This window comes from Hyperolius riggenbachi, chromosome 11 (assembly GCF_040937935.1).
Source record: "Hyperolius riggenbachi isolate aHypRig1 chromosome 11, aHypRig1.pri, whole genome shotgun sequence".
Taxonomy (NCBI): domain Eukaryota; kingdom Metazoa; phylum Chordata; class Amphibia; order Anura; family Hyperoliidae; genus Hyperolius; species Hyperolius riggenbachi.
Genome location: NC_090656.1, coordinates 168,054,831 through 168,081,348, shown reverse-complemented (window position 1 = coordinate 168,081,348; position 26,518 = coordinate 168,054,831). Strand labels below are relative to the sequence as shown.

General features: G+C 42.5%; 1 protein-coding gene across 8 annotated transcripts in view; it reads left to right on the top strand.

The window, feature by feature from the left end:
- ZNF423 (zinc finger protein 423) overlaps nucleotides 1-26,518 on the top strand; it is a 464,204-nt gene that overhangs the window by 173,619 nt on the left and 264,067 nt on the right. For 7 of the 8 annotated variants that reach the window (XM_068261031.1, XM_068261037.1, XM_068261036.1 and 4 more), the window contains one exon: nucleotides 19,587-22,801. In XM_068261031.1, the coding sequence (XP_068117132.1) occupies nucleotides 19,587-22,801 (3,215 nt within the window). Of the gene's footprint in view, nucleotides 1-6,606; nucleotides 6,893-19,586; nucleotides 22,802-26,518 lie in introns of those variants that run through there. The other variant, XM_068261034.1, reaches the window with a different exon arrangement.

The window sequence follows — 26,518 nt, the reverse complement described above, 5'->3', positions numbered from 1 at the left end:
GGGGAGGAGCACTCACAGGCAGGATGTAGTTCCACCCCTCCTGCTGCCTCCTCTGTCATCAAGATTACAGCCAGCCTGCAGCTTGTGTATGGCAGCCAGGAAAGGAGAGAGATGGATTGGGGGTCTTCCACACCGTAGGAGCATTAGTGTGGAACATTCTGGTGTTTCTGCTTTCAGTGACGATTATATCAAAAACACAATTAAATAAAAAAAACTAGGCTAATGGAGGCTAATTGTATAACAATTCACACATTACTCATTATTATCAATATATACAGGCAGTCCCCGGATTTACAAATACCTGGCTTACAAATGGACTGGAAATTTAAAACTTTTTTTTTTTTTTCATAAAGACCAGGGCTTTGTAGTTTTTGAGAAAATCAATTGTAAAAAGTTCAAAGAAAATGATTTTTAAACCAGTAGAATTACATTTTTCTGCAGTACACTAAGGATATGGGGTACAGAGGTGACACAGTGGGGGAAAGAGGGGATACTGAAGGCACAGGGAACAAAGGTGACACAGAGAGGGATACTAAAGGCACAGGGGACAGAGATGGTACAGCGTTTCGACTTTTGGAAAGATTCAGGTGAAGAACCCACCTACAGTCCCTATCTCGTTCATTAACCGGGAACTTTTATCTATATGTGTGTGTGTTTGTGTGTGTGTGCAGTGTTAACATCAGACAGTGCAGTCTATGCACTGTCTGATGATGTGCGTGTCGGCCTCCTGCACGCGTTCCCAAAACGCGTCTGGAAACGCGTGCAGTGCGAACAAGGCCTGAGACCTATGGAAGCTGCCATATTTATTTCATTTCAAACAGTACCCCTTGCCTGGCAGTCCTGCTGATCTTTCTACTCAGTAGAGCGTAAATCACACACCCAAAACAAGCATGCAGCTAATCTTGTCAGATTTGTCATAGACCTCTGATCTGCATGCTTGTCCAGGGTCTATCGCTTAATTTAAGTATTAAGGTAGCCATACACTGGTCGATTTGCCATAAGATTCGACCAACAGATAGATCCCTCTCTGATCGAATCTGGTCAGAGAGGGATCGTATGGCTACCTTTACTGCAAACAGATTGTGAACCGATTTCAGCCTGAAACCGTTCACAATCTGTGGGGGTGGTGGTGCTGCCGCCTCCCCCCCCCCCCCCCCCCCCCCGCATACATTACCTGCTCCGCCGGCGCGACTGCCCCCGGTCACCGCTGCTCCGTCTCCGCTCTGGTCTGGTCCCTGGGTCCGGCATGCGGTGACCAGGGGCAGTCGCGCCGGCGGAGCAGGTAATGTATTGCCGCTCTACTGCGTCGGTCGTCGGGCACTCGAACGCCGCTAGCGACGCGCTCCCTACCCACGGGCGATCGACGGTAACTTTCCGCACGGAGCGATTGACGGGATCGGACGAAATAGATCGAAATTTGGCGTGTAGCGGGAACGATGTGACAGCAGATTCGATCCCAGTGATCGAATCTGCTGTCGATCGGCGGGTAATCGGCCTAGTGTATGGTCAGCTTTAGAGGCAGAGGATCAGTAGGACAGCCAGGCAATGTGCATTATCTAAAAGGAAATGTGCCGGCCTCCATATCTCTCACCTCCTCACCTTGGGCTCCCTTTAAAGAAAAACTACAAAGACCTGCTGAAAAGATGCCAACAAGACTCTGTGGTAATGTTCACTGAAATCCTTTGTGTATGTAGTTGGTTCAGAGAGTCACTGATATCATACCTCCTATGAATCCATAGATCCCAGATTGGATTATTAAAATAATTTGTATATAACTGAAAAGGTGACGAACTTTCTTTTAAGATAATAGAAATGTTATAATGTTACAAAGGGAAGAAAGTAGTTTTAGATAGATAGATAGTGTGTGTATGTGTATACAATATATATATATATATATATATATATATATATATATATATATATATATATATATATATATATATATATATATATATATATATATATATATATATATATATATATATATATATATATTTAAAGTGAACCTGCTACATAACAACTCAAGCCTGAGTGCTTGTGACAACAATAGCCACTTCACCCCAAAGGCGGTTTTAACCCTAACGGACGAGCGATTTTCACCTTTCAGTGGTCATTCCTTTCATTTGCCAATAGCTTAAAGGACTTACGAGGTGAAAATAAACTTCGGAGAAAAACAATTATATCTATCCTACTTCTCCTAAAAATGTATTTTTTACATATCCCACAGTTTTATTTTATATTTAAATCTAGTTTTTAAGTTTTTACTGTTTCATTGTCTCTACTCAATGACACATTCATTGCAGTATGCCAGAGCTCAAATCTATCATTTATTAACCCCTTTTATCTCTTTCCTGCTCTTAAAAGCCATTTACTGACAGAAAAATGTTTTATGGCTGTAATTACTTATCAGTGAGGGTTATGCTATAGTCTGACCCAGTCCGACCCGGTCCCGACCCAGACAGAAACTGTCACTTTCATACCTGATTTTTAACTTTTTCAGGCAGAGAAAGAAAAAAAGGAACACAGCATAGTTATTTGTGCGCTTGGCACTATACATACACATGTCTATCTCATCATGTCATATGTCACCTCGTAAGTCCTTTAATCACTACTAATCACAATGAAATGATCTATATCTTGTTTATTTTACCACCAATTGGGCTTTAGGCTTTAGGTTGATATTTGTTTTCAGTAATTACTTTATTTTCTATGCATTTTAAAGAGTAAAGGTGGCCATACACTGGTCGATTTGCCATCAGATCGACCAACAGATAGATCCCTCTCTGATCGAATCTGAGCAGAGAGGGATCGGATGGCTGCCTTTACTGCAAACCGATTGTGAATCGATTTTAGTATGAAATAGATTCACCATGTGTAAAGCTGCCGCTGTCTCCGAACCCCCTCCCCCCCCGCATACATTACCTGATCCAGCCGGCGCGAGTCCCCTGGTCTCCGCTGTCTCTTCTCCACTCTGGGCTCCAGGGCTACAGCTTCACTGTACTTCCTGTACGGGGAAGTTTAAACAGTAGAGGCCGCTCTACTGTTTAAACTTCCTGTCGGGACAGGAAGAAGTGAAGCCTGCCGGAACCCAGCGGAAAAGGAGCAGCGGTGACAGTGGGGACACGTGCCGGCGGAACAAGTAATGTATTGCCGCTAGCGTCGGACATTCGAACACCGCTATCGAAGCACTCCCGACCTGCCTTCGATAGAGGGAAATCTTCCGCAAGAACGGATCGACGGGAACAATCGATTTCGGACAGAAATCGATCGTTCGGTCAGCGTTTGCGCAACGATTTCACAGCAGATTCGATCACAGTGATCGAATCTGATGTATATCATCGGGAAAATCATTAAGTGTATGGGCCCTTTAAATGTCGGGCATAAAATCAAAAATCTATTTTTTATTTGTATCTGGTAAGCAAGTAATAAGTATGCTAATCAGGCAATCCAAAAGTTAAAATCCCTATTATTTTTCTTGTTGATAAATTATCATTCCCCAGTTTACATGACTCTTATTTGGTACACAGAAAATTTGGTACACAAATTGAGAAGTTGCAGGGCATGCTGGGTTGTCTTTTTTTGCTTCTCTACTTCCCCTCAGACTTAACTAATGCAGCCTGATTGGCTGAAGCCTCTTTCCCTCCTGTTTTCTCCTCTCACACCTCTGTTCCTCTCTGATTGGCCAAAATTTCTCAGGCTGAAACAATGCACTTTCTATAGTGAAGGGCGGCCAAATCAGGCAGAGGAGACTAAGGGCCGATATTACATCATGACTGGCTTCAAAATAGCCACAGTAAATATGGAAACTGTCTAGAATAGGATTCTCTACTTTTCCTTTATAAAATTCACAGGAATCATAATGTGGACAGTGCAATACATTTGTTATGTAAGTAGAGCAAGCATTTATCTACTTATATATTTGTTTTTTTTCCTGAGATAGGATGGCTGACAGCTCCTCTTTAAAGGGGAAAAACAAGGAAAAAATGAAAAAATACACTATTTCTCCAATTTCATCCCCTATAGTTTTTAATATAAACACTGCTACTGTATATAAAACCCACACATTTTTATCTGCCTTTTTGGCCTGGTTATCACAAGATTTTAATTATGTCTCTAGTACAAAGTATGGTGACAATATAGTATTTGGAAATAAAAGTGTATCTTTGCTTTAGTGGTTTTTTTTTTCACTATTTTCACGTGCACGGGAAAACACGTGCACGCGCGGCAGCAGCACTGTCTGACTTCTAAAAACGTCCTGGAGCCATTAAGAGGCTCTAGCAGGACGTTTTTATAAGTCAGCTTGTCATTAAGTGGTTAAAGGTCAAATCCCTGTGTCCTTTAGGATCATGTCACAGTTGTGCATTAAGCTGAATATACACCTGAAGATGAAATGAGGAACCTTACAGCGACGCCTTCCGACTAAAAAGCATTTTTCCGAGCCCATCTTCATACCCGTGAGAGCACGCGATGGGCACGAACGGAGGGGTGGGAACGTTTGTGACACTTTGCGTGGTAGTCGCCAGGGATCTTAAAGATCCGATCTGCCGTGACGGTCGTAATTGTTGCACAGTGCAAAACGTTGTGTGGTTAATTGCGGGCATGTACCCATGTCCCGAGATGGCGCAAACGATTGATCGTGGCGCCCAAAAAAACCTGGTTGTCGGAAAAATTGAGCAAAAAGTTGCAACGTGGGTAGGAGCCTTTACACAGTTTGTGGTACATCAGATACGCAACCATATCTACCCATCATGGATTGTTTACAAGAAAATGGATGACCACATTCCTGTTAAAGATCGAAAGACCCGGCCTGCATTGCACATGTTAATGTTGTGAAATGTTGTGGCTGCCTGCAAGTATGATACAACTGCATTAAGAGAAAATGTGCAGTGCAGGTCAGGTCTTTAGATCTTTAACAGGAATGTGGACATCCCTTTTCTTGTATGCGCAGAAGAGCAACAGAGTAACCAAGCAGCTCAGGGTGACCCAAACTACTAGGAATGTATAGGAGGATAAAAGGGACCAAATAGCCCTCCTACTAAAAAAAAGCAAAGCCTGGTATATTTGCCTTCTTAACCCTCCTGGCGGTCTATTAAAAACCGCCAGGGGGCAGTGCTGCCGGTTTTTTTTTTTTTCATTTTTGATTTTTTTTAAATCATGTAGCGAGCCTAGGGCTCCCCCCAGCCCCTCCGATCGCCTCCGGCGATAGGCGATCAGGAAATCCCGTTCAAAGAACGGGATTTCCTGGAGGGCTTCCCCCGTCGCCATGGCGACGGGGCGGGATGATATCACCGACGTCATGGACGTCGTGACGTCTAAGGGAGTCCCGATCCAACCCTTAGCGCTGCCTGGCACTGATAGGCCAGGCAGCGCAGGGGTCTAGGGGGGGGGGGGCTCTGCTGCGACGCGGGTATCGGCGAATCGGCGCGGGGCGGTGGCGATCGGGGTGCTGACACAGCTAGCGGGGTTACCGCCAGGAAGGTTAGAACAGAAGGAAATCTGCAATAATTCAGCTATAAGGCCTAGTGCACACCAGAGCGGTTCGGCTGCGGTTTGCGATCTGCTTGCGGGTGCGGATCCGCTAGGGTAATGTATTTCAATGGGCTGGTGCACACCAGAGCAGGAGGCGTTTTGCAGAAACGCATACTCCCGGGCTGCTGCAGATTTTGGATTGCAGATGCGTTTCTGCCTCAATGTTAAGTATAGGAAAAACGCAAACCGCTCTGAAAAACAGCACTTCAGAGCAGTTTGCCAGGTGTTTTTTGTTACAGTAGCTGTTCAGTAACAGCTTTACTGTAACAATACATGAAATCTACTACACCAAAAACGCTTCCCAAAACCGCAAAATGCTAGCTGAAACGCTACAGAAAAAGAAGAAAAAGCGTTTCAAAATCTGCTAGCATTTTGCGGATCTGCTAGCGTTTTTTGGTGTGCACCAGGCCAGAGTGAACATTTGTGGTTACCCACAATGCACTACTGTTGAACATGCAAATTATCCCTTTTCGCCCTTGGTAAGCCAAGCAAGCATCCAGAACCGCTGGTGAATAGCAAGCCTATAGCTTTAAATTTTACACAGCCATATCAAACCCACATGTAGACAGCCTGTTTCGGACTTTTGGTCCTCATCAGTACATGGCAGGGATTAATAAGGCTGTATGAGATAGGGCTTGGACCAGTACAACAGAGTAACCAAGCAGCTCAGGGTGACCCAAACTACTAGGAATGTATAGGGGGATCTTGGACCAAATATACAGCTACAGGCACAATTTAAAGTGAATCTGCTTCTATCATAACACCATTGAGCCAAAAGCAATGAAAGTAGCTGTTGTTGGGAGGAGGGGCACTATGGCGAAAAATTATAAAATGTAAAATATGTGCAAACATATACAAGTAAGAAGTACGTTTTTTCCAGAGTAAAATGAGCAATAAATTACTTTTCTCCTATGTTGCTGTCACTTACAGTAGGTAGTAGAAATCTAGTCCATCTCTTCTTAGGGGAGTCTCGGGGATTTATTTATTTTCAAAAGCACTTGGTGAATGGCAGTTGCTCTGTCCAACTGCCAATAAACTGTGTAGGGAACTGGAAAGCTGGCCAACATCATTGTTTAAATTCTTTTTAGGGAATATCTTTATAAAGAATAAAAGCCTTGCTGAGAATCCCCTATGAAGAGATGGACTAGTCCAAAACCTGTCGCTTCTGTCAGATTTCTACTATCTACTGTAAGTGACAGCAACATAGGAGAGAAGCGTGCGGACGCGGCGGCCCTTACTTCCGGATTTGTGGGTGGCATCGTGGAGAGGCTGATCCAAAGGCGTCCCTGCTGCCGTGGCCAAAGGTTTCCCAATCAGCGCGGTGTCCTACCTCAGTGGAGCCCTTACCTCCTGGGTAGCAGTGGTGGGTATATATAGTATTTTTTTTTTTTTTTTTTGCGGAGGGTTTTTAGGTTCCTTTCAGTCTACTACAAACAAAAGCTGTAATGGATTCACCAAGAAAATGCAGAATTTTCTGCTGCAGATCTACCTGTTTAGACTAGGAAAGCAGAGCTTCTGTGTAATTGCTCAGTTACCCAGTATGGACGCCACGCTTACCCTTGCCATTGTTTTGAATGCCTGTTAAATGTTTTATCAACTGTGGATAGTTGTGACCTTGTAGAAGATCAGCCATGTCAGCTATGCCACAAGAGAAGTCCTCCTCCCTGTGAGTTTCTCTTGGAAAGATTTGTAACTAAGCAGCACCCCTCCTCCTCTGGGGATGCCGGGTTCTCTTAACAGCTAAGGAGGGACCAATACACTTCATGAAACTGCTCATAATTCCTCCATCCTTGGCAGTCTTTAAAAGTTTAACTGAGGCGAGCCTCGGTTCTGCTCCAGCCAGGAGATTTGGTGGTATCCCCAAGAGAAGAGAAGGGTGGGGACTTTCCTGTAAGCTTCAAGGTCAGTTCAGGGGCAACGTCTGGATTTCTTTCCGTAGGGATGGGTGAGCCACTAAAATGTAATTTTTAACTCGCTTTAACTTATTCCTGTCTGGATTTTGAAATCTCTTTCTTAACTATAGCAAAAAGTATTTTAACTACCAATCTTTTTATCTTAGCGTTGTTACTGAACAGTGGCTCTAATAAATGTATCTGTGTATTTGTTCAGCGGCCATATGAAATTGACACTAAAAGAGATTAAACCTTGGCTATTGTGACGTTATTTTTATCATTTTTATCTGCCGTGCCTCATTATAAACCATAAGCTTTATATGTAGCTGCTTTCAGTGTAGATTGTTTTGTCTTGGTCAGTCAGTCAAGCACACCATTTTGCTATGACGCTTTCACTTACAGTAGGTAATAAAAATATTACAAATCTGGCTGGTGTTGGACTAGTCCATCTCCTCATGGGGGGTTCTCATGGTTGTCTTTAGTTTCAAATGGACTTACTGAATGGCAGTTGTTCAGTCCAAATGCCAAAATAGTGTGCAAATGAGTAGGGAGGCTGGCCGGCATCTTTGTATAGGAGGTGCTTTTGTAAAGCAGAAGGGACATTTCAAGAATCCCCCATGAGGAGAAATACTCGTCCAAAACTAGTCAGCTTTTACTACCTACTGTAAGTGACAGCAACATAGGAGAAAAGTAATTTATAGTGCATTTTACCTCTGTATAAATGTGTATCTAATGTGTATGGGATTGATTCATTAAGCTGCACTGCTAAAGCAGTGCACCTTTAATGTGAAGGAGCGGCCGCTAATGCATGCCTTACATAGCAGTACTCACTACTATGTAAGGAGTGTACTTTCCTTAGTAGAGTGCCTTCCTTAGATAGGAGCGTGCCTTCCTTAGATAGGAGCGTGCCTTCCTTAGATAGGAGCGTGCCTTCCTTAGATAGGAGCGTGCCTTCCTTAGATAGGAGCGTGCCTTCCTTAGATAGGAGCGTGCCTTCCTTAGATAGGAGCGTGCCTTCCTTAGATAGGAGCGTGCCTTCCTTAGATGGGAGTGTGCCTTCCTACACATTAAGGTGCGCTGCTTTAGCAGTGCAGCTTACTCAATCAAGCCTTAGGTGTTTATATGTATTTAAAATGTACTTTTTTTCCGCAATAGTGGTTATATATATATATATATATATATATATATATATATATATATATATATATATATATATATATATATATATATATAATTATAAAGTGCTGTGGAAGATGTCAACACTATATAAATAATAATAATAAAAAATCAGTAAGATGTAGGATAGTGAAAATATGTGTATATAAATGTTATACAGGATTTTATATATACCAAGCACCTCTTCTTAGCTCTTAATCATTTGGCTTGTTAAAGAGGAACTCCAGTGAAAATAATGTAGTAAAAAAAGTGCTTAATTTTTTACCATAATTATGTATAAATGATTTAGTTAGTGTTTGCTCGTTGTAAAATCTTTACTCTCCCCTATTTACATTCTGACATTTATTACATGGTGACATTTTTACTGTGGGCAGGTTATGTAGCTGCTGTTAGCTGTTTACAGCTGTCTCTTACAGCCAAAACAGCTAATTCCTGTCTGTGAACATTGTTACATTGTGGCAGTTTGCCAGAGTACCGCGGTCTTGTGGGAGGGGTTTCAGCACAAAATCAGTCATACAGCGCCCCCTGATGGTCTGTTTGTGAAAAGCATTATATTTCTCATGTAAAAGGGGGTATCAGCTACTGATTGGGATAAAGTTCAATTCTAGGTTGGTGTTTCTCTGTAAATCCATGACTCCTGTCTCTGCCAGTAACTTTCATGTTGGGCTGTCATTCAGTTGGGAGGTGGGACTTTGTCAGGTCAGTTGAACCTGCCCTCTCCTACATGGGCTGGGTCATTGTGGTCTCTCTGTAAATTAAAGGGGGAATACTTCTGACTACCTGCAGAGAGTAAAAGGGCTGTTGCTGGGTAGCAGCTGGAGATAGATGATTTAGTACCGCAGTAGTTAAGATTGTTATGGTAAAAAGTAAACGTTTTTTGCTTAAAAAGTTTTACATATGCATTAAAAAGAACCTAAACTTGGGTTTTAAGCTGATGCTGGCACACATATTCCTTTGAAGTTCTCCAAGCTACACAAATACAAGCTGTAGTGGGTGCTAGGCTGTGAGTCTATTGATCTCTCCTGGAGAGTAATATTGGGGCCAGCAAGGATGTCTGCTCTCCCAGACAGAGTGGCACTGGGCCAAGCAGGAAATTTCTGCCTTTGATCTGCTGAACAAAGGGAACCCCTGAGGATAGGTCTATTATAAGTATGTAGGATTGTAATGACAGACACGCTAGAGTATAGTGAAGGCTATGACTCAAGATGTCTTTGCTACACAATGGCATTAGGATGTGCATTTGATGATGAGTAGGATGCTAGTTTTGCTTCTCATGATTTGCTGCACTGCCTGTCCATGTTACTTCTTCTCATGACACACAGTAATTTACAAGCCTTGTGCACTCAGAAGCTTCACTGTCTGATGGGATTCTAGGCTCTGACCTTTGCAGTAAGAATATTTTCCACTGGGTGACCCTGTTTCTTGTTATCTCATCTTGTTCTCAGCACAATTATTGCCTTGGTTAACAAGGTTATGTACTTTTGTCATGTTTGCCAATGTATAAGGAGATCATAGACCCTGCCTACTGGATGCTTTAATACCTGTAGCCATGTAACTGTGATAACATAGCTGTCTTGATTATAGTTGTACTAAATGTGGAGGAAACAGTTGACTGTACCTAATAGTCCCTGTAGAGAGCTGGTGTGTTACTGAACATAAACAGAAGATTAGTTAGAAATTCTCACTCGAGTGCTTGATCGGGAAAAGAAGATATAAAATGTGTGCAAAACTAAGACATTGTTTGATTATATGAAAGGGGCAGCACCTTTTAATCCAGCATTTCAATTTAATTTGAAAGGGTCTGGCAGGTTTCTATTTGAATGAACAAAGTGTTGACAAAGGCAGACAGCTCAGGAGTTAAGACTAATTGTGTGTCACAGTAAGGCCTGGAGTCCACGGGGAGTTCTCGACCTGCTGATATAGAACAGGTCCCAGTGTGCGCCAGGATAGGTCATTGTAGGTGACCAGGTCATGTTTACCTCCAGGGTGCCAGCTGGGGCTGCTTGATGAGACATCCTATCAGCTAGTATGCATTTGGGGGATTTCTGTATAATGTAGGCAACAGAAGGAAGGGTGTATTTGACCTAATTTCTGTATTTTTTTTTTTTTTTTACATCTTTTTGCTAACGTGACTTAAATTGTTCCTTTGAACAGTCTAAAAAATGTTCTTTAGTCTGGGTACCTATGGATTCTGCTGTTAAGTGTAGTTTTACAGACTGCCAGATGCCCTGAAATGTGGTTTAAGAACATGCGCATCCAAATATAGTGCATGAGTTGAGAAATGGTTTATTTTTCAGCCATGTCAACACCAATGTTTTAAACTAGACGTGTCTTATGGGTGTTTTTGAGCACCCATATAGCTCGCTTACTACTTAATTGTGCTGTTCAGAAAGTTTAACAGTCATTGATGCAGAGCATGGCAAGGAAGCTGGAACCTGGATGCCACTCGCCGTGTTGATGTGATCTAGGCCACAGCTTATGGCATCAGGACTGGGTGGTAGGAGGCAGACTATGAATAGAAAGTAGACCGGCCAGGTCTTAGGATATCTGTATATCAAAAAAGTATAGTGCATTGAAAGCGTTTTTTAATAACTGCGAAAAAGTGTAAAACTCACAGAATGTAAGGAAGATACAAGCATGTACAAGTTATGGTGGACTCCCCTCTGCCTCTCCCATTACTCCCTCCCACTCTGTGGCCAGCGGTGTGGGCATCCAGATCTCTGTGGAACCAGGAAGCAACGGCGGGGTTGTGGGCAGGGCCTATCCAATGCATGCCATATTTGGGTCAAGTTATTCAAAGACAGATGTTCAGAGTAGACAACTATACTTGTGACCTATAGACTGGAGAGCTGGACGTCTGTTTTTGACAGCTTTTGTGTTTTTTTAAAGACAGAGCATTGAATGTTGTCTGTTCCTGTAGCAACTGTGGTAACCTTGGCAGATATTTTATCTGCCTGAAATATTTTGGATGGAATCAAGAATTAAAGCATTCCTAAACTGACCTGACGTGAGATAAACATGGGCACGTGCAGTACCAAACCTTGTTAGAACTTATGTGTTCACACACTGAGCAGAGAGAAAAATTGGCAGAATAACGAGACCGCTGAGCTAAAATACTGGCCACTCTTAGTAGAGAGAGGAGGTAGGCAGGGTGAGGTGATCCACTCTGTGCTAGAAATGCAAGTCCCACTCTACTGGCAGCAGAGAACTACAGAACCAAGTCAGCCACGAAATGTGCAATGCACAGCAAATGCGCATTTATTATCAGTGCGCAATAATTTACTGCCTGTTGATGATAGCAAATCCAAAGACCTTCTGGATGACTTTTAGGCCGTGTAGTAGAACCATAACAGGACAGGATCTATACCGAGACATTGGGCAGAGATAATGTTCTCCAGGAATGGTATTTCTGAAGAGTGAAACGGGCACTGCTGTAATTTGATGTATAGACTTTTACCTGAGCCACATTACACAATCGTAATGTTGAGAATGAGCAGCCACACCTGAGGGAAAAAAAATTAAATATTGTTTAGATAAAATAAAAGGAGACTGTGTAAAAGCCCATACACACGGCATACAAATGTCTGTACAGACATGTGTTGAGCAATGGTTTGTGCGACGGTTCCTTCGTGTGTACGCTGCAAAAGACAAAGGCCTCAATTCACTAAGCTTATCTCCTGTCTTTAATAACATTTCTAGAGTTGTTACCATGGTGATAAGGCATGTAGTATTCAGGGAACATTTTACCTCAGGCAAACCTAAAGTTAACTCTTCTGTCTTTAAGTTAACTCTCCAATCCTTAAAATAACTCCAGAGTTAAAGACAGGCTGTTAATTAACTGTGTGTGAAAATAACTACAGAGGAGTTAAATTAACTACAGAGGAGGTAACGTAAGGAATGGAGAGATAAGATAACGCTCTCACTGTGTGGAGGGAAGTTTTCTCTTGCCTTATCTCCAGCATGATCTTAGTGAATTGAGGCCAAAGAATGCCTGCAGACACAGCCATGTTTGAGCGATTCATCTGGTGAATCGCTTGTGACTTTTGTCTCACAAACCGTCGCTTAGGCTGTCATGTGTATGAAAGTCGCAGAGTCGCTACCATAGTACTACTACTATATGTAGTCTGTGACAGACAGCTTTTGTTGTGTCTCCACGCTTTCTGTTATCACGTGTGTACAACTGTCACAAACTCAAATTGTCGCTGCCATAAATATGCTGTTGTCTCTTGTCTGTTTGTCGTTGCCTCAGAACTACAGACAAATGTATGCCATGTGTATGGGCCTTTAGACATACCGACATGTGTTGCTAACCAATTATTCAGAAGACAGTGGGGGCACCACAGAGGTCAAACCTGTGTTTCTTAATGGCCAACCCTGAAGGCAGCCTTCCACACATCCACTTTATGGATGTGGATTTTGTGGCAAGCTGAGTATCAGCAGGAGGGAAGAAGGGAACATCAGTTGCTGGCCAGGCAGTCCGTATTGAAGCCCCTCGGCTGGTCTGTGATAGTTAATAGTCTATAACAATGAAAATGACCAGGTGTTTTGTTTTTTTAAATTTCCATCTCAACGCATTGCTAGGATTCATGTAAATCTATTTCAACTTTATTACGTTTGTTTTTTTTTGCATATACATTTCAGCCACTCCATAAATATGTTAAGAGACTGTCGAGTTGAAGAGTGCCAAAGCTACTGCCAATCACAGGTGCAGAGAGCAGTTCCATCTGTCATATGGCTATAAATCTGCTTAGTGTTCTATATTACTTGCTTGTGGAAAAGCAGGCTCTGATTTCAAGAGGTGGCTTACCTCCATAATGACACATTCTTGCACATATGAAGTTTAATCATGCACGGGCAACGCGTTTCGTGGGTCTAACACCCACTTCCTCAGGCCAAATACAGTGCCAAAGAGGTATCTAAAGCCAAGAACGGAGTGCCTCCCGCTCCCGTTGTATGTGTTCTTCTTTGTTAGGGTGTCGATCACCCCCTACCACAGGCTCTCATTTGGTAGTTATGGTCAATTGGTGTTTTTGGTTACCTGTGCAGGCTAAAACAGGAAGCAGATCAGAGCCTTGCAAGTCTGTCACCTGATTAAGCTGATGACCTGCTTCTCCAGATGTTCTGCTGCACACAAGCAAGTGGAGTAAGCAGTGGAAGGGGTATAGGTGTTAGCAGGGCAGGGGATTAAACACTTCTGTGAGGATACCATTCTGTATTATTAGTGCACCATGCTGGTATTATGCCAGTAGGTAAATCAGAGTGTATAGGAGGGGGGTACCATTTTTTTTTTGTATAGAAAACCTCCCATTCATTTACAACACACTCCATCACAGGTAATGTGCTGCTGGATTAAGTAATTGAAGTTCAGTTCTAAACACAGTATTTATTCACATCCTAGTCAGATTCCAGCTCAACCAATGGACTTAATTTTCTTTGTTGCAGGTTAGAGAGGAATTGGAGTGAGGAGGAAGATGAAAACCCTTCTGTTCGTTCCTTGCTATCCCTTTGTGAATGTCAAACACATAGATAAATATACAGATTGCCCTAAAATTTCTCGGGAAATTGGCAAAATTATTATTGATTCAAAGAACACAACCAAACGTCACTGCATGAATTAGCAAGCAGCTGTTTCTAATTTGAGTTTAGAACAGTACACAGAGGAACTTGCTTTAGTGTGCTATCCTTTCATTTATAATGAATTTTAATCACCGCTACAGGTGAGAAAAATGTAGAAACAAGCTTGTATCTTATGCAAGAAACAAAGGCAAGCCAGATGCTAACAGATTTACAGTCTGTGATAAAAGGAATGTTTTGGTACAGTTTACATATAATTAGGCTGCAGCTGTTTGTGCTCCCCAGTCCGTGAAAAAGAAGCAGCGTATAGGATCTCGCTGCCTGTTTTCCAAAGGGACTCAAGAAAAAACAGTGATCCAACCCTAGAACCATTTATAGCATATTCCTAAGGCTGACATAAAACTTTTCTTCTGCTGGCACTCCTAAGCTGTTTAACACAACTGTGATTCCAGATCCTGGACAGAAGGAAGGAAAACCGAGCATATGCTGTCATATTACTCTTTGATTTGACCTGAGACTGGTACTAAACTATCTTAACCCGTTCAGTACCCTAATCAACACAAGAAAATGTAAACGCCTTGGTGTTGTGGCACATTGTCTAGTTTATTTGGTACAGTTGTATTCAATTTTATTTAAACGATAACTTTGGGATAAGGGCGGTCAAGTTGCTGCTGTGTTGCCTGTGTTCAAGCTAAGAACAGCTAAGAAATAATAGGTCATCATTACTCTGTATGGGCGCTGACTAAATTAGGTAGCAGCAGTAGATGAAAGTGGAAATATCCAGTATTTGAGGGTACTTCCACACTGACAGGTTGCGTTGCAACGGACAATATAAAAGCAATATCAAGGAAAGTACACAGCATGCAATTTCACGTCAGATTTGTACAAATTTGCAATTTCTGATCAGTTCTGTACAAAATAGATCATAAAAATAAACGGAAATCAGATCGGACCTGACAGAAATTATCGATTCGCCACGAAATCTGACAGGAAACTGCATGGTGTGAACCAGATATTAGTTGTGTTCTGCAGATCACTGTCCAGCTTCTTAGTTTGTTGGTATTTTCAGCATCCTGCATTGGAATTCAAAGAAAAATCTTAATTCCGTATACAATATTATACAGAATAGCGTGTCTTGGTGGGCGGATCAGTACGGATGTAGATTGTTTCAGTATGCATTTCCCCAGACTAGTTGCAGCTTTGTGCTCTGTCTGTGTGTATGTGGGACGCAGCTGGTTTAACAACCCAGCTCTGTTTCTCCCTGTATCTCATCCAACAGGCACCCGGGATCTATCTGTGCAGCTGACTCCTTCCTGTTATTTCACACTCTAGAGACACTGCTCCTCTCTATTGGGGTTAGATGTCCTTGAAAGCTTTTGAAGTGTTCATACAGCTGAAACATAGAATTTAAAATGGATATTAAATAACATTGCATGTTGCCACCTCGCAATTTGATCGCTTCAGCCACATAAAGAAATGAAAAACCTGCGTTTGTGTATTTATCTTAAGTTAAAAAATAGCGCTAATACACTTTTGTACCTTCCACTTACAGCATAAACAATAACCTAGATTTCTTGATTTATTCATTGTCAGATAATCACATAATGTAAGCAGTTTTTGTGCCTGATGTACCGGGCAGGAAATACATATTGTGTAACTGTATATTTAATTGGGCCAAGTTGTTTTAAACTCTTCCTGGGTGAACTGAAACAGCCGTCTCTCCAATGACCTTTGTTATTCCTGTGTAGGTCAGTGCTAGAATTTCTAGCTTGTAATTACCTAGTCTAGTGACAACAAACAGTATTTAGGTCTGCTGCTAGACACCACTGTAAAGTACTGTTGGAAAGAAAATATGGTGCACATTAGACTTTAGAATTAATTGGTGAATTTTGAATTGGAAGGCTGCTCTCATTTGCTTGTGATCTGACATATACCAGCTGAATTAAATGTATGCTTTTGCTATGTTCAATTTAAATGTATGCTGTATTTATTAAGAAGGAAACACAAAAAGGGACACTGAGAGCCCAAGATAGTATGCTATGATATGAGGGTGAGTTGTGTAAATACAAGTGTGTGTGTGTGTATATATATGTATGTGTGTATATATATGTGTGTATATGTACTCACAAACGAAGGGTAGCCACCTAGGCTACCACTGTACAGGCTGGTGGGAGGATTAGACTTGACCCCACCCAGGTTAAGAAGTCGTTCTCTGTAGATCGGAAGGGTGGAGTTAGCAATAAACTAAAAGTTGGAACGGAAGCCCCAATAACAAGAAGACATTTTTATACGGTTATTGGCATCTCGGTTCCAACTTTCAGTTTATTTAGTAATAAGGGTTTGCATATAATCTTAGTCAGTGCAATTTTGTTGCAATGATGGTATCCGTACATCATGAGGCTGTATGTTTCCAAGTGTTAACTAGGTTAATGTAATGGTGTGGTCAGGGCCGGATTTGCACTCTTTACTGCCCAGGGCCACTGTCAGCACCTCCCCCCCCCCTTCAGTATAGGTAACCAGATGTCCCCTCCTCCAATTTAGGTGTCCAGATGACCCTTCTTCTTCCCTCCTGCAAAATAAGCCTGTAGACCACTCCTGCTATTATAGACAGCCAGATGACACCCCCCACACACCGCCAGTATAGGTAGCCAGATAACCCTCCCCCTCCTCCAGTTTAGATAGCTTGATGACCTCTCCCCCTTCTCTCTAGTATAAGAAGCCAGATGATCCTCTCCCCTTCCATAAAATTAGCCTGCTGACCACCCCTCCCTCCAGTATAGGTACCCTGGTCACACTCCCTCCCCCCCTTCCATATAGCCTGCTGCCCACCCGCCTGTTGATACTGTGGTGCCCTAGGCCATGACCTATGTTGCCTTGGCTTAAATCCGGCCATGGGTAGGGTTAAAGTGAACCCACAGTGAGAGTGATATGGGGACTTCCATATAGATTTCCTTTTAAACAATACACATTGCCTGGCACATTGCCTGATCCTCTGCTTCTAATACTTTTGGTCATAGACCCTGAACAAGCATGCAGATCAGATGTTTGAATAACACACCTGAAACAAGCATGCAGCAAATGCGATCAGACACTACTGATGCATGAAAGATCAGCAGGACTGCCAAGTAACTGGATTATTGAAAATAAAATACATTTTGGTGACCTCCATAGCCCCCTCAGGCCGGTTGTCCTTTTAATGTTCCAGATAGTCTTACAATATGTGTTAAGCCCCATCTAAAGCCCCATCTACAATTTTTTTTGTTCAATTCATTGATTCGATTCAATTCAACCCGACATGTCCTATCGGGATTCGATTCAATCTGCCATTGTTTTGCAATGGCAAATTGAATCGAATCTCGTTCGGACATGTCGGATCGAATCAATGAATCGAATGGAATTGGACAAAAAATTGTATAGTGTAGATGGGGCTTTAGGCCTAGTAAAGATGAGTTTATAAGAGTCTATCGTTGATTGATCAGGTATGAATGGCAGACCAATGAACGTGTGTGTGTGTGTATGTGTGTGTGTGTGTAGGTGGGGGAGGCAGACTTACCACAGCCATTTGGCCACTCTCAACAGCCAATTGGTTTGTGTACAAACCTTGAATAACCCACAACAGCTTGCTTCCATGCTTACATTTATCAGTCCTACTAAAGCACATCATGGTCTGGGCAGGACTGATCAATATTTACCGAAATGTCTTATAGCTAAATGAGTAAGAAATTATTTGTTTCTCAGTCATTTTCATTGGTTATCACAAGAATGTTGTTCTGGTAAATGGATAGTCTAATCATTGTGATCAAATCTTTCATCTTTCAATAGGAAGTGAATATTGCATATTGTGTAGCATGCATTAGGATCAGTGTCAGGTTTACTGCAATGATTAACTTACTAACAGGGTCATACTTTGACTCCAGGATTTTAAACTTGCAACTTGGTGGAGCCATACCCCTTCTGTCAGTTTTTTCTGTTTTTGTTTTCATTTTTTTGTACAAATTAATATTACAATTGGCTAAAGGTGCATACAGCTTAACAACTTATGTTACCTGTCAGGGATTGTGACCTGATTCCCTTGAGGTACATACACATATTGGATTTTTCCAAACGACCAGTCGTTTGGACGTCAAATCGGGCGTGTGTACGAACGGCCGTTCAGCTGATAAGACTGGATTTGACCGATCCGCCAAGCGGATTCGTCAAAACCAGTGTTATCAGCTGAACGACTGATTGTACACATGCCCAATTTGACGTCCAAACGACCGGTTGTTCAGATGTCCAAATGACCGGTTGTTTGGAAAAATACGACGCGTGTACGCACCTTTGGGCAGTATACATGGGCCGGCCTGTACAGACGTGTGTCAGCTGTGTAGCCGAATATGCGTTCTGTTGCTATCGGGGACGACGACAATGTAGAGTTGTGCATGCGGGCAGGGGAGTGGCGTCAAGCTCATACTCCAGGCAGATTGCTTGTCCAGCGGCCGTCGCTGGTTTGCGGGCCTCTGTACACTCGCCTGACTATCAGCTGAGGCGGTTGTTATTGGCTGCCTTGGCCAACTTTAGGCAGGTCTGTGTACGAGGCTTAATGTGATCATATGAAGTGAAGAACTCATGTCTGGGTTTTTTCAAATTTTTGGGCAAACAATGTCATTGTGGGGGGTAGGGAGGATTGATCAGACAGGCTACAGAATCTTGAAAGATTTGCTTTTCCTATTGTTTCCCTCTCAGATAGGCCAGAGGAATCTGCAGACAGTTCCCCCTCCTCCCACCATAGAAGCAGAACTGTCCAGCATGCTTGGCTGCCATATGATGTCTTAAGTTGGCCAAACACTATTCAATTATAATTTGATTTTTGATCAATATTACGATAGATATTACAACTAACTAAAGACCAACATTGCAGATTAATCTTTAGGTCGATTTTAGCCCTTGCAAATGTTTAGATCCAATTCAATTTAAAAACAATTAGATGTTTTGCGTTTTTAAGTGTCTAACTGGGCAAAATAAAAATTGTACAGTGTGCGGTTACATTTTCTTTAACTTAGCACAGCCTGTGCAGCCAATCGCATCTCCTGGACCCCTGGTTACAGTTTCACATGCAATGAACAAACTCTAAATAACAGGCTGCATTCTTCTTAAAATATTCCTAAACTACATAGCCCCAATTATCCTAACGGTGCATTTATGAAAACTGTAACCTGTATAAACGTGTTACTGTTCATGGCTGATTATTTAGTTTTATATACGTTTTATAGTGTGTGATGGCTTTTTTTCATGTTGTTTCTAGAATGATCTGCTCTCTGCTTAAAAAAGGCTGTTGCTTGGTAAATGCCCTAGGTTTTCCTTAAAGAGCTGTGGCCTTATTACACAGATGCACAGGGAATTGTTTTTAATCTCCACTCTTCTTTCCCATTACAGATGGTGATGACGACCCACAATTCTCCTGGGTGGCTTCATCTCCCTCCAGCAAAGACGTTGCATCACCCACTCAGATGATAGGGGATGGGTGTGATCTCGGCATAGGAGAAGAGGAAGGGGGCTCTGGATTGCCATATCCCTGCCAGTTCTGTGAGAAGTCTTTCAGTCGTCTTAGCTACCTGAAAAGGCACGAACAGATTCACAGTGACAAACTTCCTTTCAAATGCACATACTGCAGCCGTCTTTTTAAGCACAAGAGGAGTAGGGATCGTCACATAAAGCTCCACACTGGGGACAAAAAGTATCACTGCCACGAGTGCGAGGCTGCATTCTCTCGCAGTGATCACCTTAAAATCCACCTGAAAACTCACAGCTCGAGCAAGCCTTTTAAATGCACAGTGTGCAAGCGTGGCTTTTCCTCCACTAGCTCTCTGCAGAGTCACATGCAAGCTCATAAGAAAAACAAGGAGCACTTGGCTAAGTCAGACAAAGACATGAAGAGAGACGACTTCATGTGTGATTACTGTGAGGAGACCTTCAGCCAGACCGACGAGCTTGAGAAGCACGTGATGAAGAGACATCCTCAGCTTTCTGAAAAAGCAGATCTGCAGTGTATTCATTGCCCGGAAGTATTTGTAGATGAAAGTTCGCTGCTGAACCACATAGACCAAGTTCATGCCAACAAGAAGCACAAGTGCCCTATGTGCCCAGAGCAGTTTTCATCCGTGGAAGATGTCTACTGCCACCTAGATAGTCACAGACAGCCTGACTCGAGCAACCATAGCATTAGTCCAGATCCTGTTCTAGGAAGCGTGGCATCGATGAGCAGTGCAACGCCAGACTCCAGTGCTTCGGCCGAACGGGGTTCAACTCCGGATTCAACGCTCAAACCTCTAAGGGTGCATAAGAAAATGCTGTCCTTAGACAGAGAAGAAGGTCAAAGCTGGTCGAAAGTTAGCTACAGCTGTCCTTACTGCACAAAGAGAGATTTTAACAGCCTGGCCGTCTTGGAAATCCACTTAAAAACAATTCATGTGGATAAGCCCCAGCAAAGCCATACCTGTCAAATCTGCTTGGATTCTCTGCCCACTTTGTATAACCTTAACGAACATGTTAGAAAAGTGCATAAAAACCATGCTTATCCTATGGTCCAGTTTAGCAGCATAACTGCATTCCACTGCAACTACTGTCCTGAAATGTTTGTCGAAATTAACAGCCTCCAAGAGCACATCCGCATCACTCACTGTGGACCCAGTACTACTCCTCAAGAAGGCAACCATGCTTTCTTCTGTAACCAGTGTTCTATGGGATTTCTCACTGAATCCTCGTTAACTGAGCATATTCAACAGACTCATTGCAATGTTAGCTCAAAGCTCGAATCCCCAGTTATTCAAGCATCACAGTCGTTTATGGAAGTGTATTCATGCCCGTATTGCACAAACTCCCCCATATTTGGCTCTGTATTAAAGCTCACAAAGCACATTAAGGAAAACCACAAGAACATTCCATTGGCAAACAATAAGAAGTCAAAATCTGAGCAGAGTCCGGTTTCTTCAGATGTTGAAGTCTCTTCTCCGAAAAGGCAGCGACTGTGTCCCAGCCTAAACTCTGTTTCTAATGGAGAGTATCCCTGCAATCAATGTGATTTGAAATTTTCCAATTTTGAAACTTTTCAGACACATCTGAAGTCACATCTGGAGCTACTTTTAAGAAAGCAATCCTGCCCTCAGTGCAAAGAGGACTTTGACTCCCAGGATTCTCTTTTACAGCATCTCACTGTACACTACATGACAACCTCCACACACTATGTGTGCGAGAGCTGCGACAAGCAGTTCTCCTCTGTAGATGATCTGCAAAAGCACTTACTGGATATGCATACATTTGTGTTATATCACTGCACACTTTGCCAAGAAGTCTTTGATTCCAAGGTTTCCATCCAAGTACATCTTGCAGTAAAGCACAGCAACGAGAAGAAAATGTACCGCTGTACAGCATGTAACTGGGATTTCAGAAAAGAGGTGGATCTTCAGCTTCATGTCAAACACAGCCATTTGGGCAACCCCTCAAAATCACACAAGTGTATTTTCTGTGGCGAGACCTTTAGCACGGAAGTGGAACTTCAGTGTCACATTACCACTCACAGTAAGAAGTATAACTGTAAGTTTTGCAGCAAAGCATTCCATGCAATCATTCTCCTGGAAAAGCACCTGCGGGAAAAGCACTGTGTATTCGACACTAACAGCCAGAATGGTACAGCTAATGGAATGGTGGCAACAAGCAAAAAGTCAGAGACAGCGGAGGTCCCTGCTCTGTTAATGAAAAACCCAGATGTGTCAAACAGCCTTGAAGCAAGTGAAGATGATGTTGATGCCTCTGAACCAATGTACGGTTGTGATATCTGTGGAGCAGCTTACACAATGGAGGTTCTCTTGCAGAACCATCGTTTGAGAGATCATAACATCAGACCTGGAGAAGATGATGGTTCTAGAAAAAAAGCAGAGTTTATCAAAGGCAGTCATAAGTGCAATATCTGTTCAAGAACTTTTTTCTCTGAAAATGGACTCCGAGAACATATGCAGACACACAGGGGTCCTGCAAAACACTACATGTGCCCCATTTGTGGGGAACGGTTCCCATCTCTGTTAACGCTAACTGAACATAAAGTTACTCACAGCAAAAGCTTGGATACAGGAACTTGTCGGATCTGCAAAATGCCCCTTCAAAGTGAAGAAGAATTTATTGAACACTGTCAAATGCACCCAGACCTTCGGAATTCCCTGACTGGATTCCGCTGTGTGGTCTGCATGCAGACCGTCACATCCACTCTGGAACTTAAAATACATGGAACATTCCATATGCAGAAGTTGTCAGGGAACTCTGCCGCCTCCTCTCCCAATGGACAAACATTGCAGAAGATATATAAGTGTGCTTTATGCTTAAAAGAATTCAGAAACAAACAGGATCTTGTAAAGTTAGATGTTAATGGCTTACCTTATGGACTGTGTGCTGGATGCTTAAGCAGAACTACCAATGGACAACCTTCTAACCCACCCCCTCAAGAGGCCTGTGAGCGACTGTGTCTGCGATGTCCCGAGTGTAGTGTCAAGTTTGAGAGTGCTGAAGATCTGGAAAGTCATATTCAGATTGACCACAGAGACTTGACACATGATGTTAGCGGCCAAAGAAAAGTTGCTCAGAGTTCTCCACTTCCCAGAGTAAGTTTTACTTTTTTTTTTTTAAATATGCATCTGTAATATAATGTTGTTTTTAGCTAAATATATCAGTGCAGTGCAATTGTATTGTCTCATATGTATTGCAATGCTCCAGTGTTAAAGTAGCCTTATATTTATGAATGTCATAAAATTGCATAATTTCCCCTCTGTATGCTACTCTTATAAATGACACAGTAGGCCTCATGTAGTACATATACTAAGCCAAAGGATTGTACATTGAGATTCACTGGATTAGTATGGCCTGTCACTTACTACCTCTAAGCGGTATTCTACCATATCCTAGCTGGCCAACACTGTGCAGTCAACAATAAAAAATCAATTGTGCATTCCATAGGGGTTAAAAGGGATTGAATAGTGCACTTTTATCACATTGTTTATTTAAAACAAAAATTGTGCTGTGGTTATAATGCATTGCTTGGTATTTTTTTATTTTGTAAACTGTGCATGCGCACATGACAGTGTGTAAAATGTATGACTTAGAATACAAACTGTGTATCCCCCTCCAAAGCCTTATAAGCCCCTTATCCAGCAATGAAAGTTTGGGCAACTGGGCAGAGCCAATGACTTTGTTGCTCTACCTCCTGTGCGACAACCTACCCACATAACGCTTAGGGTGGAGTGGTTCCCCCAACTGCAAAAATCATTTTCCAATGCTAACTCAAAAGAATTTGGATTGTAGATATAACGAAGGTACATTTGATAAAAAAGTTGTTGTTTTTTCATGTTGATGTGCAGGCCATTAGTCAATTCTTTGTTTTCACTATGACATTGACATTTTCACTGTGACAAAATTTTTTTTTAAAGATAGATACTTCAGTAGAGGATAGTGGACTATCCAGAGGCTTCCCCCATCCCCTTGACCTTATTGTTTTCAGCAGTGGGACCCTCTTCTGAACATATTCAACAAACCTTTCTGCACCTGCGCTCCCATCTGTGTATGAGCATGATTGCTATGTGGTAGCACAGAGATGGTTGTGCATGGCTTTTTCCTCCATGCACGAGCGGCTCCGTGCTACTGAACAGGCATGGGCCATCATTGTGCCTGCACAGTGCGGCTGCACTCTTACACGGAAGGTAGCGTGGCCATGAGGGTGAAGAGGTTCCTGGCAAGTACCTGTGGGCTGGGGGAGAAAGGAAGAAGCCTCTGGATCATCCATATTCTTCCCTCAACCTAGTTAGGTATCGAACTTTTCCATTTTTTTATTGTCACGGGTTAAGAGTCAGAATACTACCTGTTAACTTATAACTAGGGCTTTGGAGTCGATACAAAAATCATCTGACTCCAACTCCTCAGTTTATGAAACCTCCGACTCCAGGTACCCAAAATTGCTTTAACTCTGACTCCACAGCTCTTGCAGGGCTATGGAGTGTGTTCAACAATCAACCAACTCTGACTTCTCAGATTATGAAAACTCCTCCGACTAAGTCCCCAGAAATTGCTCCGACTCCACAGCCCTGCTTATAACTTGAGTGGAGGTATCTCAGATAGCACAATAACACCCCCAAACAAGAGAATGGGCCATTGTAGCTCACAGGAAGTATGTTTGACCAACTTTAAGACCCTAACGAGCTCTAAAGGCCTTATGTATGTATTTATACCTGAACAGCTAATGGAAGCACAGCTATCCCAAGGATTCTTCAGTTTGTAAAGGTAATGCTTATACTGTAGCTCACACTAATCAACATGGTTGCTTTCTGATTTTTCTTTTTTCAGTTTTGGGATTAGTTTAGGTTTTTAATCCATCGATGCTGCAAAATTTGTTTCAGTTTCTCCCCCAAACCCCCTTCCACTCTGACCTTACCACTATTTCGTAAAGCAGAATTTTAATCCCTTTTCTAGCACTTGGCAAAGCCCGACAACACAAACTTCTCCCTTCTGGTTGGAGAGAGGTTTCATGAACCTTTTTGAATTATACAAATCTTATGAGGAGAGCTCTGCAGTGTGTATAATGCACAGTACAGATTCTGTAAAGTATGGTACTTTCTTCTGCAGTCCACCCATAGCTTTGAAAAGCAAATAGTGCATCTTCTAGGTGCACCATACCTGCCTCACTCTTTGCCTAGCAATGTTAATACTCTCTGCAGTAGTGACACCTGTGAACACAAACCCAATGTGCCCTTTTTCTAAACCACCTGTGGCTAGTAAGTAGTCAGAATTTGCTTATATGCTTTGACTGGAAATGTTCTTTCCATTATGTTTCAGTGATTCTTTTTTGTTTTAGCAAACTGCATTGCAGAAAGGATTGTTTCACAACAGTTCCTGTGTTGGCAGGACAGATTACAACAAATGTCAAGAAAATGGCATGAAAGGGCAAAAATACACAAAACCAGCTTTTAGTATGCACGGAATGCAGCATAACTACAGAAATATTAAGAGTGGCAATTTATACAAATAATGGTACTTGCATATTATACCATCTACCGAATACCATAATGGTACTTGGGAATTATACCGCCTACTGAATATGACTGCCCCCTGTTTACTGTTTAAAAGATATTTACTCCCCTTCAGAAATCTGCATGCCGTTGTAAAGCCGAGAATCTTGGCTTCTGTTTCATTTCAGTGCACCGTTACTCAGTTGGGGGGTGTTGAATGAGGGATGTCCACTGCTCCTGGCTGCCAGCAGCACTAACCAGGCAACCCAAGTTTCCAGCCTGAAACCCAGCGAGCTGGCAAGGGTCCTGGTGTACATTGTCCACTATGCAAGTGGATGTAGAGTTAGAATAAAAAGATGTCTGCGCAAACCAAGGTCTGTGCCCACAGCCTAGTAAGCAGGCAAGAGGACAATGATTCCAATAAAGCGGGGAATATCATTTTGAAAGGAGTGGAGACCCCTCATTCAACACCCCCGACTCAGGAATGATGCATTGTACCGATGTAGGGCATAGTGTAGATGAAAGCCAAGACACTCGACGTGGCGTAAATATCGTTTAAACAGGCGGGCAGTCATTGCAGAGCCAGTGTGGTAAGAACACCTACGATACAACGCAGAGCCAGATACAACCGTGTGAGGAAGAGTGTGCACCCTGCCTGCAGTATACCTACCTTGACTCCGTTCACCATGTCAACATTTGCTAGACTTGATGCCAACAAAGTTATGTCCCACCACTAGTAAACAGTAATGTACATCCTCTGCCGAATGGCCAAGCTCCTGCAGAGCAATTGAATAAACATGCACAAAGAAAGCTAAGAAAAAAAAACGGGGTAGTCAAATTCGGTAGACGGTATAATAAGTAAGTACCCAAATAACCAGGGCTGTGGAGTCGGTACAAAAATCCTCCGACTCCGACTCCTCAGTTCATGAAACCACGACTCCGACTTCAACTCCGACTCCGGGTACCCAAAATGGCTCCGACTTCTCGACTCTGACTCCTTAATCTAATGCTTAACAGGGCTGTGGATTTTGTACAAAAATCATCCGACTCCGACTCCTCAGTTTATAAAATCAACGACTCTGACTCCGGGTGCCCAAAATTGCCCCGACTCCGACTCCACAGCCCTGCAAATAACCTTAGTCATTCAACTAATACAATTAAAACTTGACAACTGAACTGTGAGGGATATGGACGCTGCAATATTTCCTTTTAAACAATGCACATTGCCTGGCAGTCCTTCTGCCTCTAATACTTTTAGCCATAGACCCTGAGCAGGCATGCAGATCAGATGTTTCCCACTGAAGAACAAAGTGGGCTGAAATT